Source organism: Arachis stenosperma, chromosome 4 (assembly GCF_014773155.1).
Source record: "Arachis stenosperma cultivar V10309 chromosome 4, arast.V10309.gnm1.PFL2, whole genome shotgun sequence".
Taxonomy (NCBI): Eukaryota; Viridiplantae; Streptophyta; class Magnoliopsida; order Fabales; family Fabaceae; genus Arachis; species Arachis stenosperma.
The window spans coordinates 3,432,703-3,451,655 of record NC_080380.1 but is presented as its reverse complement, the minus strand read 5'-3'; the positions used below and the strand labels follow the sequence as shown (position 1 = coordinate 3,451,655).

At 37.1% G+C, this 18,953-nt stretch overlaps 1 protein-coding gene across 1 annotated transcript; it reads left to right on the top strand.

The window, feature by feature from the left end:
- The first annotated feature begins 6,943 nt into the window (after positions 1 to 6,943).
- On the top strand, positions 6,944 to 18,098 carry LOC130975988 (uncharacterized). Its single transcript, XM_057900708.1, has 16 exons — positions 6,944 to 7,289; positions 8,339 to 8,515; positions 8,629 to 8,736; positions 8,980 to 9,094; positions 9,199 to 9,926; positions 10,310 to 10,441; positions 11,650 to 11,736; positions 11,822 to 11,936; positions 12,900 to 13,223; positions 14,532 to 14,596; positions 14,892 to 15,063; positions 15,852 to 15,956; positions 16,041 to 16,142; positions 16,248 to 16,421; positions 16,931 to 17,062; positions 17,172 to 18,098. Coding segments are annotated over exons 2-16 (2,535 nt in total). The 5' UTR covers positions 6,944 to 7,289; positions 8,339 to 8,513; the 3' UTR covers positions 17,346 to 18,098.
- Positions 18,099 to 18,953: the final 855 nt, after the last annotated feature.

Sequence of the window (18,953 nt, the reverse complement as noted above, 5' to 3'; positions counted from 1 at the left end):
AAAAAATCAATACGAAGATTTATAAATATTATTTGTAATTTATGTTATTATTTTTTTATTTTGGATAAAATATAAAATATATTTTATTGATAGAATAATCCAAAAGCATAAAACACATGAGATAAAAAAAATACAGAGACTATTAAGAATATAAGATAGTAACGTTTTTACAATATCAAATATCAAATATATTTTTAAAAAATACATTGGGCAGCAGTAGACCCTTAAATAGAGCTTAGATTCGCGATGAATTAGTCATTGACCTGTCGGGTTGGGAATACCATGGACAACTAAAAAAAATATATATTTTTAAAAAAGACAAATATTTACATTTATTACTTTTTGGTGACTTAAAAGAAAATAAACAAAAATTAAGAACGGGAAAAAAAACAAGAAACTGCTTAAGAAAGACAGTCCCGCTGAATACTACTCTCAAATTCCTTCCAAGGCAACGGAAGCTCCACTTGAGGAGAAAGGGTCCTCATTGCCGTCTTTGCCATGATGTCTGCTACTGTATTTGCATCTCTCAAGATCAACCGAAGATCAACACGCCATTTTCAAGACATGATATCTCGGATTTTTAACACCAAAGGATCAATAAACCCAGAGCAATCTTGTAAATTATTGACAATAGTAAAAGCCTCCACATAATCTGTCTCACATATAATGTCTCTTTGTCCCGAGTCCCATGCTAAAAGAAAGCCTCTCTAAATAGCAAACAACTCTCCTTGCAAAATGCTACGACTCTCAATTGTTCCCAAACAGCCTCGTTGCCACCTTTCCTTCCAATCTCTGCTAACACAAGCAAAATCAACTCGAGCACCATTGCCAGGATAGCTAGCATCACAATTAATCTTAAAGGTACCCACTGAGGGGGGAATCCAAGAGCCACTAATGGTTGAGGGGATAGACAGTCGTTGCAACTCAAAAATATTTCGGAGCTCCTTTTCCAAGGACAAAGCCATACCAATCACCTTGTCTGTGGTCCAATGCTCGTGAGGATGAAAGATCTCGTTATTCCTCGAACGCCAAATCCACCAGAGACCATAAAAGAATCTAAAGGGGCGCTGTTTGCTATTATGTAAGAACCAACTCATCAAATCCACTGGTTGATCGGAGATCCCTAAAGCTTGCCAAACAAGTTGGGCTTTTGGACAATCCTGGATACAATGTAATACCGATTCCTAACCTGAGAAACATTGTGGACAGCTATCCGTGTGCGAAATGCCCCTCCTAAAACGAAATGCAGCAGTAGGAAGAGCCTTCCGAAGACAAAGCCAGGCCAAAAATTTGTGCTTTTCTGGAACATGTTGACGCCAAAGCCAAAGCCAATTACCCATATCCTCCCAACTAAACATCTTCTTACTGAGCCACAAATAACCACTATGAGCATCATAAACCTTTGAAGTCGCACCAGTCCAACACCAACCGACCTCTGAACCAGCTTGAACATCTGGGTTGTAAGAGTTAATGTTGCTCTGCAGAGACTGATTTAGAGGAGAATAGATATTCTCAAGGTTCCACTGTCCAGATGACCAAAGGTCCAAGATTCTGAGATCCGAATAAGAAATGTGAACATAATTCATCTCCTGACACAGTCGCCCCTCTCTTCTCCATTTAGAAAACCAAAAGTTCTGTTCCAAATCCCTAATGCACCAAATAAAACCTTCCTTCAGTATATCCCAAGCTCGACATATACTCTTCCAAACATAAGATCCCCTTTCTCGAGACCTACTAAGACAATCATTCTTAGAAGAATGGTATTTCTCCGTCAACAGTTGAACCCATAGCTTATCGGGATGGTGAAAAAGTTGCCAAACTAGTTTTCCAAGAAGAGCAATATTGCCACAAAAAGGATTTCTAATTCCCAGACCTCCAAACTTCTTAGGGATGACCAACACTTTCCAGTTAACTAGATTCAGGCCTCTACCATCAGCTTGACCCTGCCATAGAAAGTTTCGCATCATGGATTCTATCTTATTAGTTACCCCTTTAGGGAAGAGAGATACTTGCATACGATAAGTAGGAATCGCAGTCACTACCAAGTTGAGCAAACAGAGTCTACCTGCCTTATTAAGCAATCTCCATTTCCAGCTGGCTAGCCTTCTCCGAATCTTGTCCAGAACATCATTGAAAGTTGTGCGTGTCACCCGAGAGTGATTAAGGTTCACCACTAAATACTTGCCCAAGTTCTGGACAAATATGATGGAGGAGACTTCAGTGAAAATCGCTTTTCTTGTCGCTGAAACATTCCTAGAGCATAGCGCTTTAGATTTCTCCACATTAACCTTCATCTCAGAGGCTCTGCAGAAAATTTTCAAAGCTACCATTACAGTTTGAACTTGCTGTTTTTCAGCTTTACAGAAAAGAAGCAAATCATTGGCAAACATCAAATGAGAAATTCTTGGACCCCCTATAGAAACCGCAACCGGCTTCCACAAGCCCTTATCAACTTGCTGATTAATAGAACAAGACAATCTATCCATACACAACACAAACAGATACGGTGATATAGGATCTCCTTGCCTAAGACCCATGCTCGGAGTGAAGCTATTTAATCTATCCCCATTTCAGAGGATAGACAATGAGGAAGCAGTGACACAACGCATAATCAGATTGACTGTCGGAGGAGGAAAGCCAAAACTCACCAGGGTTTGTTTCAGAAATCCCCAATCCACTATATCGTACGCTTTCTCCAGATCAATCTTAAAGGCCAGGGTGCCTTTCTTTGACTTTGTCTTCTTCATGAAATGGAGAACCTCTTGTGCTACAATGATGTTGTCTGGGGTTCCTCTCCCCGGGATAAACCCTCCTTGAAGGGGCCCAATAATCTCTTTGAGATGGGGACGAAGTCTATTGACCAAGACTTTCGTTATAACTTTGTAAACCACATTACAGAGACTAATTGGTCGGAAATCCTTCATGGAAACCGGGTTTTCTACCTTTGGAATAAGAACCACAAGAGTTTCCATCATCCTTTGATCCATATCCAAACCAGAGAACGCATGACAAACCATAGTCCAAACATCAAAACCAACAATCTCCCAGTATTCTTTAAAGAATAAAGCTTGAAACCCATCAGGGCCCGGCGCCTTAAAAGAATGCATACTGAAAACGGCCGACTTAACTTCCTCCAGAGTAACTGGCGCTGTGAGGCTACAACAGGCTTCATCATTCAAGGAAGGTAGCGGCACATCACCAAGACAACCTAAGTCTACATCCTCCGACTGGCAGAATAGGTGTTTATAAAAGGATTCAGCTTCCCTTCTAAGGACATCTGGGTCCGTTTCCCATACCCCATCTTGAAGAAAGAGACCATGAATCTTATTATACTTTCTCCGCACAAGAGTCTGGACATGAAAGAATTTGGTATTTCTATCCCCAAATTTTACCCACTGCTCTCTGGATTTTTGAAACCATAGAAGTTCCTCCTGCACAAGCGTGTTATTAAATTCCTCAATCAATTGTTTTTCTTTTTGCTGCATAGACAAATCTTCCATTACTTCAAGTCGCTTCTGAAGGAAATTAATCTGTCTCTCCAATTTGCATTTCCTAACGAAAATGTTGTCGAACACTTTAGAATTAAACTCCAAAGAGTTCTTCTGCACTTCTGAAAGCTTGCCATGTATCTCTCTGTAGCCAGCCTGCCATGACTGGTTCACAATATCTCTATACTCTGGATGAATTGTCCAAGCCGCAATAAACCAAAAAGGTCTATTCTTTTTCGGTTGGGGACGACCTGCACAGCGCACTAAAATAGGACAATGATCAGACTGAAGCCTATTTAAAATTTATGCGTAAGCCTCTGGAAAGAGAGATAGCCAGCCACTATTGATACAGACCCGGTCAAGTTTTTTCGCCACCTCAACACCATTTTTAACCCTTCTGTACCAAGAAAACCGTCTTCCAATAGTCTTCAAGTCAAACAGATTTCTATCCCCTAGAGATGCAGCAAGCCGATCTGCATGACGACTCGAGAAGAGGCAACCCTTAGATTCATGAGAGAATAGTACTTCATTAAAATCTCCAAGAACAATCCATGGCCCACAGAAAGACGAAGACTGAGTAACAAGATAATCCCATAGCAGAACTCTGGTATTAAATTGAGGACTACCATAGATACCACTGCACCTCCAAATCACATTATTTACCGGAACCTCAACTGTAACACACTGATCGAAAGCATCAACCCATTTGCAGTGAACACCCTGCATTGCAGAAAGGAACCAGATACCCCCCTTATGTCCTGACGCCTCCACTATACCAATAGGATGATAACCAAGTCTTTCCCAGAACAGTTTCAAGTGTTGAAAAGGACAATGAGTTTCAACCACAATAAAAATTACAGGTTTAAATTTTCTAACCAGCTCTTTACAATTCACCTGGGCTAACTTATTAGAAGCACCCCTAATATTCCAAGCTATTATATTTAAACTATCCACAATATAAAATATAAAATTATAAAACAAGGAAATCAAAGTGCTTCACCAACCTCAAACTGAGGCTTGCCCAGCAGAAGTGACTCCTGTGACCTTCAGATTTTCCGGATCTCCATGGAATATCTCTTTATTCCCGCCTACCGACGCAATAACAGCCGACAATGCGCCTTCCTTCTCCAATAAAACCTCCACGGTAACATTCTCCTTCACGGTTGCAGGAAGACATGACGATGCTTCCACCACCGTGCCTCCATTCTTCTCAACTGGCGAGCTCTGTAGGGACCTCGGCCTTGGTCGTTTCTGGAGAGAGGACCCGCAAGGCACTGGGGTGTGTCGGGTTGAGGAGATCGACGTCTCACCAACATGGGAAGCGCTGTGTCCGACCTTGACTCGTGACCTGACCCTGGCGCGATAAGAGTTGGATCCATTCGTGTGAGAGAAGTGGATGGTGGGCCTAATTCTAATTACTCTACCCGAATCGGTTCTGGATTGAGTGCCTCTTTGGACCTTGTTAGATTCCTTCTGGGCCAGCTTGGTTTTACCTTTCCTCACAACTTGCTCCCAGCCTGGTTCATCATGCATGCAAGCCTCCTCAACATTATTTCCTTCCAAATTATTAGCCTCTAAATCCTTTTGCAAACTCGGTGCAGGATTCTCGCCAGTAACGCCACCTACCACATCAGGTTCTACTTCATTTGAATTGTGAATTTTGGTCTCAGGATGTGGCACTGCCTTTGTACCGTCTCATGGCTTAGTGGTATCGGAATCAGCACTCTTTCCTTCCCTATAGAGTCTCTACCCAAGCACTGTGTCATATCGTGACCATAACGTGCACAAGAGTTACAAATTAAATTTAAACTTTCATACTCCACTACATGAGTTACGCCTTCCACAATGATATGCTTGATCACTGGCAGTCCTAAATTTATTTGAACACATACTCGGGCATATCGTCCTCTCTCAGCCAACTTAGTGGCTAAGTCCACTTTGATAGGAACTCCTATTGCAGAAGCAATACGCATCATGGCCTGTTCCTGATAGCACTAGATTGGGAGCCCCGAAATTCAAACCCATACAAGTGTAGACCCGAAGGATTCCTCACATGGCCGAAAATCTAAATCACACGGTTTTACAACAACATAGTGTCCCTCAATCAACCACGGGCCACCAAGCATGACCTTCTCACGATCTTCACCTGCATCGAATTTTACCATGAAGTACCCAAACCCCACATCAAGCAGATCAAAGCCACCTTTGATGCGCCAAACCATCCGAAACTTGTGTGAAAGAGCTGTGTAACTATAATTTTTTTATCAAAAACCTTTATCACCAAAGCTTCTCGATAAGGCTCTGCCAAACAAAGCTTGGCTTCTTCAGTGAAGTTTACACATGGAGGTTGGGGATCGCGCTGCTTGCCCACCACTGTCGCTATACTATCCTCAGATAGAGATCCTGCAAGTGCAAAGGGTTTCGATTTCTCTGGACCAATGACTTTATCTCTAAAGGAGATCTTTGTAGACTTTGAAAAACCCTCCCGTAAAAAATCCTCCTTGACACCGGATGCACCCCCACCCACACTCTCCTCCTTATCTCTTCCGACGGCATGACCGCCATCCTCACGGTGTTTCGCCCTCAAACACTTGTTCCCGCTCTCTCCTTCTCTCATTCTCTCTGAGTACATACGAAGTACGTACTCTTTCTCTGCTAGGGTTTTAGGGATATCTACATTTATTACTTGAAGATTCATTTATATTATTTTCTTGGATTATTTTTATTTTTATTCTTTAGACCGATTGTGCATCAAATTTTTTTATTTTATAATTAGTCATTGAATTTAAATTTGTGAATGGTTAACGATGAAATATAGATAAATTATTACATGAAAGGATGAGATTTTGAATTTTATTGTTATATGAATTTTTGAATTTAAATATTAAATAACTATTTTTAATAATTTTATTTATGTTTAATTAAATCGATTTGACAATAATTTAACTACAATTGAATTATTGAACCTATTATTAATCGATTCACTGATCGATTCGATTTTTATTCTTTAGAATATTTTTAATGGAATAAATATTAATGACATATTTCTTCTTTTATTTTTTTATTCTTTTTCATATCTTGATTTTTGATTAATTTATTATTGATTATTGAATATTGATGCCTTGACAGATTAAGAATATTGATTAGTTGAATATTTTATTTGTTTTTATTTATCTTTTTTATTAAATTAGTTATAGTTTTAACTCTTTATAAAAGAATGAACGAAATTTATTTATATATCAGATTCGGCTTGACTCGGCCAGGTCGACTGGAAACCTGGTTGGGCGAGGCATGAACTGTCTAAGCATCAGATCCGAAAAAACCAGTTCAACCTGACCCGAATTTCACCAAAAAGGGTGACCACGCCGGTTTACATAACCCAAAACCGGCTAAATTTTTTGTTTAAAAATTCCAAAACGACGTCGGTTTCAAGTGATTGAAAGCAGCCCAAAACCCTAATCTGCTAGTGCTCAGTGATCAGCCTGAAGCCCTCACCTGGCGTCTACTGCCTCTGGCACTCACCACTCAGTCTCGTCACTCTCTCACTCAAGCTCAGGTCTCTTATCTCTAACGGTCGCTCTCTCACTGTCTCCGGTCTCTCTCACTGTCTCGGGTCTCGCACTCAAGCTCGTTGTTGGTCTCTGTCTCGTCACCATCTCGCAATCAGTCGCACGCTTCCCTGCGCTCGTCGTCGCCGGCGGCATAAGCAGCACGTCTCGGGGCTGGTCATCGTTGTCATCTTCTTGCTTCGAGCGTCGCCGTCAGATTCCTTCGCGCAACCAGCAGCGGGTCCTCGATTTGGTGAGTTCCAACTTCCAACAAATTCCCCTGTTCTTCCTTTTTCAATTTTGTTGTTGTAATTCATCACTGCACCTTGAATTTGTTGCTGAACGTTGAAAATATCATTGAACTAATTTTTTTGTTGCTGAAAATCATCACCGAGTTGAATTTGTTACTGATTATCATCACTGAACCTTGAGTTTGTTGAACCTTGAATTTGTTGTTCTCTTGCTGAAATAATCACTTAGCTAAATTTTTTGTTGCTGTAAATCATCTTTTGAGCTAAATTTTTTGTTGCTGAAAATTATCATAGTTGAATTTGTTGTTAAAAATTATCCATGAGATGAATTTGTTGCTGTAAAAATAGATTTGATTACTATGTTGTAACTAGATTCTTCTACAACAAATGAGGTTCATGCTCTCTACAACTCAGAATAAAATTGTTCAGTTAAATTGTTGTTCCCATGTTTTGAAAATTATCATAGTTGAATTTGTTGTCGTAAGAATAGATTTGATTTTTAGTATTGATTGATGTATTCTTACATAGGCAGTATTGAAAATTATCATAGCTGAATAGATTTGAATTCACCCCTTGGATTTGATTTACCATTGTGTTGTCTTTTGCTCTCTCGTATTCATTTAAATTGAGAAAGTATTTTATAACAGTGACTAGTCTATTATCCCTTTTGCATCATTAGTTATGTCGAAGAATTGGCACTTGATTGTAATTAATGTTTGTGAAGACATGCATTTTAACTTTTGATTTTAATTTGATTTTTATAATTTTACATTTTTATTTAATTATGACCAGGTCAACCGGGCGACCCAGTGACCCGGTGACCCAGTTGTATGGTCGGGTTAGATACCGGTTCGGTTTTGATAACTATGTATATATGTATGTATAATATATAATAATATGAGAAAATAGAAAATGGAAGATAGATTCTTTCCAAACACACCCCATTGAGGGGAAATTTATATTTTTTCATCTTTTTAAGGGACACTTTAGGAATTTAAGTTTATTCACTACAAGTCTATATGGGAACCCTAACACCCTACTACTTTCCCAGACACATGCACAACTCTCCTCTCTCAAGCTCCATCTGTTCCAGGCTTCGGCAACTCTAGTAGCACTTTTCCAGCGAAGAGCCCTTGCCAGCAACCTCTATCCCCGACCGATCAATTGCACCATTGTCAATTTGTTAACTTCGTTCAACTGTCCATTACCCATAGCAATATCAAGAAATGTAAGTGCAAACTTTGGGCATTCATCATTTCATTTATCTTAAAAATAAATACACAATCATAAGTTCATAGCCAATAAAAAAGTGAAATGATTTTTGTCTATTGTTTTGTGCAGGTCTAGGATATGTGTGAAGAATATTCCAAAGTATGTTACAGAGGATCGATTAAGAGAATTCTTTTCTGAGAAAGGAGAAATCACCGATGTCAAGCTTATGCGTACAAAGTACACTTTACTAGACATTCCTCAAATAATAATTACATAGAGGCTCTCTCTCTCTCTCTCTCTCTCTCTCTCTCTCTCTCTGTTACAAAATATCTTTCACTTTTGAATTTTGGAACTTTTGAAACATATTTGGATACAGTAGAGAGAGTATGTCCCTATTCTATCTCCATGCACCACTCTTCAAGTACATTGTAATTTAAAAACTATAACTGTTGTGTGTTTCTTTGGTTGTTATTAACTCAGAGATGGTAAGAGTCGCCAATTTGCTTTTGTTGGATTTCGTTCAGAACACGAAACTCAAGAAGCTATTCAATATTTCAATAGATCATACCTTGATACATGTAGAATTACTTGCGAGGTTATACACTTATCCTAATATTATTTTATATCATAGATGTTTTTATCGTTGAAACTGAAAAGTAGGCATTGTGGTTTTTCCTGTATGCTCGTTGATCCAAGCAGGTAGCTCGAAAACGTGGTGATGCAGATCTTCCTCGTCCATGGAGTCGGCATTCAGCTAGTAAAGAGAGTAAAGTGACCTCAGATGTCAACGAACATGTTGGATCAAAAGGGCAAGGACAAGGACATAGCTCTGAGGACATTGATGATCAGCAGCTTCAAGAGTTTCTTCAAGTAATGCAGCCTCGTGCCAACTCAAAACTGTGGGCAAATGATACATCAATTGTATCTACTGTTGATGAGAAGCAAAACGTATCAAAGAAGGGAAGCAAAGACACATCAGTTGCAATACCTGCCGATTCAGATCACAGTGGTTCATCATCAGATCAGCTCAATAATCTTGAAGCTGACAAGTCATGTGAAACTGAACATGAAGTCATTTCTGACATGGATTATTTCAAGAGTAGAGTGACAAAAGATTGGTCTGATTCTGAAAGTGATGACAGTGACAATGATTCAGTATCTACTGATGATGATGGCAAAGAGAATGATACTAATCCTAGTGAAGGTGAAGAAAATGTTGATAAGAAATCTTCAAAAGTAACCCAAACAGATGGTGCCAAAGAGTTAGACCTAAAGGGGCAACCGGATGCTAGTGGAGAGGATAGTGCCCAGCAAAAGTCTCAGGTGAATTCAGATGTGTTAGGTGGCCAATCATTGAATTCAGAAGATAAGAAAGAAGTTTATGAGTCATGCCGACTATTTGTCAGGAATTTGCCATATACCACCACGTACGGATATCTGTTTTTCCTTGAAACACTTAAGATGCATGTGTGGTGTTGTTTTCACCAACTTCACCCATCGACATTGTTTTAACAACTATCTTCTTGAGATGAATTACCAAACATTAATTGGTGCATTTGTTGTTTCATTTGAACTTACTATAAGCATTTAATTCTTCTGCATTTGATTGGGTAAAGCAGTTATACAGTATTGAATGTCATTCATCATAGATAGTTGCATGGATTTGAAGTTAAATTTGTACATTTATAGTTGCATGTATTTGAATTTAAATTGTACATTCTTGTTTTCCTGTTGGACGAGAGTGTACAATTACTTTTATTGTCAGTCTGTAGGAGTTAAACATATTAATCATTGTATTGTTCTGTGACAGTGAGGAGGAACTGGAAGAGCATTTCAGCAAGATTGGTAGTGTTTCACAAGTTCATCTAGTAGTTGATAAAAGTACAAAACGATCCAAAGGAATAGCATATATTCTTTATTCATTTCCCGAATTTGCAGCCAGGTAGCAATTAGCTTGATAAAAGTTCTCCTCTCATATACTTATCTATGCCTAGTTGCCAGCTCTTTTGTGGATGATGCGATTCTTAGTTCATGATTGGCCAGTTGAAGTTGTTGGATGTTACACCTGTCAAAGCATTAAATTAACTCCATTCATTTTAAAAAGAACTTCTGCGTTTTTTAGTGTGGCATTATCTTTTGCCCATCTTTTCGTTCGAGTTGGTGCTTTGGTGCTTTTGTTGAATATTAGGTCTGCCCTCGCAGTTTGTAATATTCCAATTACTAAGCAAACATATATGCTGCCGTTTCATGTGTTTTGCCTGAGAAAAATATTGACTCCTTGAAGGATTCTTCTCAGCCCTTCTGCATTTCTCTATTTCTAGTGTTTGTTCGACTGTTATACTAAGAAGCAACTGTCTTCTATATTCTATAAGAGTCTACCTAATTTCCTCTTCTATTTTTTCTGTGATACTAATTCATATCATGTCTAAGATGATATTCAAATAGGCTGCATATCTTTATTTTATTTCACATGTTTGTTGAGGAAATGAGTAATTTGTTCCTGCTTGTTTCAAATTAAACTTCTTCAACCAAAAATATAGGACATTTAATAGTTCAATGCTCTAAATCCAGATGTTGTCAGGGTTCGATGTGGAAATTCAGAAAATACTGTGTCAGGTTTTAACGGTCAAAAAGTTTTAAAATATCTATGAAACCCTTGGAATATGAATAAGGGGTTTTACGTAATAAAAAGCAGGATGGAAATAGTAAATCCCCATGCCAATGGGTATCAATATTCAAAGGGCTGCTACCTTTTAATAGGTTCAGAGATGAGAGAATGGTGATAACTCCAGACAGAAAGAGAAGTGGTGAAAATGTGACTATACACATAGTATAGGAATGGGGCGGGGCAAGTAATACAAAGGGCAGGAATGTAATCTGAGCTAGGGTGGAAATTCTGTTACAGTGATGTCAGCTGGCACACAGCTGTTTGCATGAGGAGATGATCCTCTGCATTCAGTTGTATGTGAGCTCACTTTACTTTTCCCTCTATCATTTTGTTGTTTGCTTCATTGTTATTGAATCATGTCTCATCTAATACCGATACTGTTTGTCTGTTTCCGAATTTTGTATTGGTCATCATCAGCTGTTATGTGTTCTTGACATTGCTTTGCTGATAATTTACCTAGCTGTATGATCATTGTTTATCAGGGCACTAGAAGAGTTGGATAATTCTATATTTCAAGGAAGATTGTTGCATGTTATGCCAGCCATACAGAGATCTTCAGACAATAAAGAGTATGCACTACAAAAGTATTACATTGTGAACAGTATTTTTATGATGTTCACAATATTTGACAGCCTATGCTTCAATATCTTGTAGGTCCAAGGACCAAAATGTGAAAACTCTGAAACAAAAGAGAGAAGAAGAGAAGAAAGCTGCTGAAGCCAGTGGAGATACCAGAGCATGGAATAGTCTGTTCATGCGCCCTGATACTGTATGTCAGCTGAAACAAAATAAATTGCAAACCATAATCAGCCTTTGTGGTGTATCCACTGAAATCCTAAATGATTGATATCATTATCATTTTGTTTAAGAAATAAACAAAAATAACTTGTTCTTGTTTCAGTTTATGTGCCACTATTATGTTCATTTTCATTTGTACATTGCTCTAGTTCAGAAACAAAAGTTCGCACCATACATGTTTAGTTATGACTGCCTCATGGAACAAGTTTTGGGTCTTTGACTCTTTATTATGCCTTGGCTTTTTCCTTCTTTGGAACAGTGTCCGCCGGCTATTTTTATAGGATTTCAGAAAGAGGCATAAACATTATGGTAAATGCGCAGTCTTAGCAATTAGTTTGTGTTGGTTAGACCGTTAGGGACAGATGCTGTCAATAGGAATTGAATCTCTTCCTCTTTAGTTTGAAGATTCTTTTTTTAGCGTCCTTCTGTGATGTTAAGCTAAATGTTATTTCAATGGTGGTGCTATTCGACAGGAAAATAGATTAGATGTATGTGCTGATTTTATTTTAAAATACTTCTCATCACCTGTTGTACCATGTTATGAAAATTCATTATCATACTTCTATTTGCTTATTCTCTCTCTTCTTTCTAAATTTAATATATATATATATATATATATATATATATATATGTATAAGGGTTATCTATCATCTTATTTTTGGGGTATGGGTATATGGAGATACTGCAAACTTTTTCCTCATTCACCCCTAACTTACATGTTTTATTAATGTAATAAATATAAATTGTGATCATGCCTCCCTTATACCTTTTTTAGTTTTGCCTTGGCGGGTGCAGGGAGTATTCTATTTTCTTTTTGTTGGATTTACATCACTGTGTTGTTTTGCTTTGTGCAAATCTGAGTTATGGTTTATGGTCAGTTGTTGCATGTCTCTGCAAATAATAATAATGATGTGTTGATTTTAAATGTTGATAGGTCGTGGAAAACATTGCTTTGAAATATGGTGTCAGTAAAAGTGATTTATTAGACCGAGAAGCTGATGATCTTGCTGTACGTATTGCTCTGGGAGAAACTCAAGTGATTTCAGATACAAAAAAGGCTTTTGCAAATGCTGGAGTGAATGTGGAGTCTTTGGAGGCACTTGCCAACGGAAAAGTTGATGGCTTAAAAAGAAGCAATCATGTACTTTTAGCGAAGAACCTGCCATATGGTTCGACGGAAAATGAACTTGCAAAGATGTTTGGGAAATTTGGTAGTTTGGATAAAATAATTCTCCCTCCAACGAAGACACTGGCTCTGGTACTTTCTTCTCCTCAAATTTTAAGTTGTACATCTGCAATATCATTTTGGGTGTTTGATAGCGTAATCTATCTTATTGTTATTGAATTATTTCATTCTTTTTTTTTTTTGTAAATTGATTTCCATTTTAACCTTCAGGGAATTAACTATATTAATTGGAAAAATAAAAAGAGAAAAAGAAAAAAAAGGCCTAAAATCTCCAAACAAAAATTCAAAGAATCTTTTTTAATCCTTTAAAGAGAGAATCTTTGTAAAGATAGAAAGTGAGAGGTGACATGTTTTCTATTAATAAGGCTGTGTTTGGAAAGCAAAATGACTTGTTTTCTCCATCTAAAATATCCAAACCCTATTAATCCAAAATTACGTGTTTTCTACATTTTATTTAAATATAATTATCTTTTCAATTATTTATAATTTTTAACTATAGCTATTTTAAGTATTTTATTATAAATGAAATTAATAAACATAGATTGGTAATATTACATGCGATTAAATCTTCGGTGATAAAAAAGTCAACAATAAAGTTAAATATTAATGTTATACAGACGAGGATTACAATACTGGATGTTTGGGGAAATTAGAAAAGATAGGATTAGGAATAAGTGATTATGGAGAATGTTGGGATTGTGCTTATTGTACAAAGATGGTACAATCTCACCATAGGTAGGTAGAGGAGACCTTTCATCTATGTAAACCAAGTGGATCAGATAGAAGCTAGTTGAATAGCTAAAGGCATAGTGAGTGTTCAATTTTGCGAGACCTAGAAAAGTTATAGATAAAACTAAAAAAAAGAAAAAGGTTTAGACATTAATGTTTAAGTATAAGTATGATTTATAATAAGATAGAATATATGGCTTTTATTCATGTTATGACCCCCAGCAAGGAAAGGTTTAGTTATTGTTGTATAGGATTATTTTATTATTAAATTAAATAATATTCATTTAATATTCTGAATTTTGAAAACAATTATTTTTTTTTCAAGTAAAATATAGATTAGTTGAAAAAAGAGATTGAGAGACCATATACATTATGAGCTAGTCAAACCTAATTTTGCATCTTGATCTACTATTTTAATTCTTCTCATATCTCATCGTTTTTTTTTTCCCCCAATAACATTATCCCATAGGCTTGATACAGCATGCCAAAGGGATTCTTAATGTAACCTTTTTCTTTCTGAATGTTTCCATTGCAGTATTGTTTCTTACCTTTAGTCTCATGATTCAGTGATGTCTATGGCTAGTTATCGGGAAAAAAAAGGTGATGTCTATGGCTGGCCATTTTATAACTAATTTTAGAATGGTATTTCAGGTTGTTTTCCTTGAAGCAGCAGAAGCTCGATCTGCTTTTAGAGGTTTAGCTTACAAGCGTTACAAGTAAGATTTTATTTTTCTATTGGCTGTAACTCCCAGTTACCAGTGTTTGAATATATTTGATTTTGTTGCTATGAATTGAAAATAAATCGATAGGCTATTCTCCAGCAATGAATGAATGTTTCCACTTCTCTAGGATATGCATCTTGATTGGTCTTCCCATTTTTTTTATTATGAATAATCTTGGTTCAAGGAGTGTTTCCCCTCTTCCATTGATATATGTTACCTCCACATTCTCATGCTAATATTTGGATTCATTGAAGGATAATTATCTAATTTCATATTCGATTCAATGCAGGGATGCTCCATTATACTTGGAGTGGGCTCCATTCGACATTCTTAGCCAAAGTACAACATCTAGAAATAATGAACTGAATACAGCAGTTGGTGAAAATGATGCCAAGCGGGTAATGTTGGAGCAACATGTGCAAAGAATATCAGATGAGGATATTGATCCAGACAGAGTTGAGGTTTGACCTTTGAAATTATTCGCCTCGATTCCCTTTTGTCTTTTGGGAAAAAGAATAATTGCAATGTAGAACATAGTAAAAGGAAAAGGGAAATAAGGTCAAAAGCATAAATATATTAGCTCAGATATTTAGCAGCCTAAGTTGTGGATACGGGGGATAATATCTTATGTTTATGAATTAATTTCTTTTTTTTTGTGTGGGTTCATTACTTGATGAAGTGAAGTACTTCTACCTAGTGTTGATATTGGCTATCAACTTTGAAAGATGAGCATGCAGTAAAACGCGAGATATATTCTAGTATTTTTTTTTTCAGTTTAATACAACATTAAAGAAATGCACACATTCGAAAGAGAGAATATGTTGAGTGAGGACAGGGTTTCCTCACAAGAACAAAATGAAACTATTTTGGTATTATAAAATTGAGACAAGTCAAACTGATCTCCACAAGTAGATAGTACCTGATAAATAGTTTTGGGAAAGACCATCTGCAGCACTAAAACACTAAGAAGTCAAACCAATATTACATTGTGTCTGAAGATAAATCCTCTTGGAAAATGCTAGCATGCTTTGAGCCAGAAACTATAGAAAGCAGAAAGTGAATGTTACTATAGATTTTTAGCTAGTTTGAGTCCTGAGGCCTCTAAGTTCTGTAAGATGAAAGTGGCGCAGCCTCTTGAAATTGTTCTGGTGCTGTCTTTTACATGATGATGCACGGCAGAGAATATCCTTTAGAATGATCATTTAATAATGCCTGTTCATCTATTGTTGATTAATCTACAATGTTGCAGGGTCGGTCCTTGTTTGTCAAGAATCTCAATTTCAAAACAACTAATGAGAGTTTGAAGAAACATTTCAATGAACACATGAAAGAGGGAAAAATTTTGAGTGTTAAGGTAACCAGTTATGGGTTTAAGTGCTGCTTTATTCCTAGTTATGTTAGCTCTTTCAAACTTTTGTTCTGTCATTGTAACCAATAGGTGAAGAAGCATTTGAAAAATGGGAAAAATGTTTCTATGGGTTTTGGATTTATCGAGTTTGATTCTCTGGAGACTGCTACAAATATCTGCAAGGATTTACAGGTATACATTACTGTATAAATTATGCATGTTATATGCATTTTGAGATCTTGATTCTAGTTCTTGTTTTTTAATTTTAATTTATTTATTTTAATTTATTGTTTTTAGGGGACAGTATTGGATGGGCATGCTCTTATTTTACAACCTTGTCATGCCAAGAATGGTGGCCAATTACAAAAGACAGTTGAGAAGGACAAGAGTTCAACAAAATTGCTTGTTAAAAATGTTGCTTTTGAGGCAACAGAGAAGGATTTGAGACAGTTGTTCAGTCCATTTGGACAGGTAATTACTATAAAAATTATACTTGGTAGTTGGTGCCATATGCTGGTAAATACTCTTTCGTGCTCCAAATTTTGATTTGGTGCTTCTATTTAACAGAAGCAGCACAGCGATTCACGTGATTTGAACATTTGCCCCATTGAAAAATCCAAATGATTTAAATTACTTCTTACATGTGGGATCTGTATGAATGATGAAATCTTGACCTGTTACATCTTGAAGTAATGGGCCTGCTATTCCATGGACCATCTATAAAAACAAGATAATCCGTCAATTAGTTTCGAGTATTTGTTGAGTAATCGAATTCTTGGGCTAATTCATTAGTAACATTTTAACTTGTTTTAGTTAAATCTGAATTCTGAAGTCATATAGTTCTGATTATTTATGCATATTCTAACTGATATACCTCTTTTTTTGGGCGGTTTCCATCTGCTTCTGTACAATGTTGGTTCATTTCTGTAAATAAGATGTGTTTTGCTTTACCTGCTGTTTGATGAATGATAACTGTGCAGGTTAAAAGGTTAAGGTTGCCAATGAAGTTCGGAAATCATAGAGGATTTGCTTTTGTGGAGTTTGTTACTCAGCAAGAAGCACAGAATGCACTTAAGGCACTTTCAAGCACCCATCTTTATGGAAGGCATCTAGTAAGTGAAACTAAATTATGGATTTGCGGAAAAAAAAAAGGGAACAGAGACTAGAGAGTCGGCTGTTAAACATCAAATATTTGAGAGCTAATTGCCATTTTACTTTCAGGTAATAGAGCGAGCAAAAGAAGGTGAGAGTCTGGAAGAACTACGTGCTCGAACAGCTGCTCAATTCAGTGATGAACAAAATGGATTTCAAAATGCCACTAAGTTATCTAAGAAAAGGAAACAAATGGCTGTCTTAGATGAAGGAAAGATGAAGTTTCAAAGGATTGCTGATTAGAATGTCATTAAATATCAAACATGTGCATAATCCCAAAATCCAGGGATGACAATTTTGTAGATTTTAGTTTTATACATGTAACATGACCCGCCATTTCATGATGCCCTTTATCTTCATTGTTTATTTATTTTTGATCAACATGATTCTTATATTTGTAAGCTAAATTTTGTCACCCGACGGGAGTAAAAAGGTATTCTAGCATAGTAGCCATTTTGAGCAAGCCTTAACTGGTATTTTGTTGGCATGTTTGGAAAGTAAATGTCTCCGGACCATAAACAAGAAAAAAAGGCAGTGTATAATGAGTTGTTACTAAAGGCTTGGATTTAGTGTGGTTCATACACATGGTTCCCTGAGTAACATTACTCTTGTAATACCCAAAAGCAAAAAAGGTACCCCCAGAAGAAAGGAAATTACAAATGCATAAAGGGAAAATGGCTTAGGTACTTGCATTATTCATTCAGCTCTCATTATAGAAGACCAAGTATAGGTGATTTATCTCGTGGTTTTGTATGTGGTTTGGTGACTAAAGTTCCAAAATGGTCTATGAGGTTGCTTCGTACACCAAAATTGTAAATTTTACCAAAAGTAAAGTACTATTTCTACCCATGGAAGTTGAAAATGCTAACAAATCTACCCACGAGAGAAGGAAAGTACCAAATGTAATCATCAATCGTGACATCTGTGGGACGAAACTAACCAAGCCATATTTCGGCGTTGACTCCGTTTGTAACGCACCCTACGTGGCACTTCACGGCGTGACATGGCTTGGGGGGCTTCACACATGGAAATTATAATTACAATTACCTAAAAATATAATTGGATTTCAAAATTTTAGTTTTTTTTTTTTAAAAAAGGAAAATTGAACAGTTATCAAAGGTAAACCTCTTCGCGCGTTTCACAGAACAGAGGGTAGAGCCCTAAAAGTAAACTGTTCATCTTCTCCACTCACAGAAAATCTCCGGTGCCGACGATAATCTCCGTGTTCAAGAGAGGGTGCTTGTTGGTGTGGATCGTGTCAGCTATTGGAGTTGCGTGGTATCATCCATAGGTAAGTACTAACCTTCGATTTCTCTGTCATGGTTTTCTGGATTTTGGGTGCATGGTTGTGGATATGAGGTTTTTATTAGGGTGTCTTTGTAGTGGCTATGATGTGGTTGTGAATTGATTTTCTTTTCTGTATATATGTGTGTTTGCAGATGGCAACTATCCACATTACGCTAGTCATTAGTCACAGAGAAAAATTTGAAAAGGGAGATGATGGAAAACTTGCATATGTTGGGGGTGAGAAAACAGAGATTGAACGAGTGAATGTGGACACGCTTAATAAGTTCTTCATGAATGACTTAGTAAAGGACATAGGGTACAGTGATGTGAGCGAGTTTTACTGGCTTGAACCTAGGAAGGAGTTGGATGGTGGGCTGAGGTTGCTTAAACTAGACATGGATGTGGTGACTATGTATGAAGCAGCCATCGCTAATGGGAGGAGAGTTGAGGTGTTCACTGAGCATCCAGTTAACCTTCCTGAGTTCGTAGAAGAAAACAATGAACCCGAACCAGAGCTTGAAATATTAAGTGTTAATAGGACCCCAGTGAAGCACAGAACCAAAC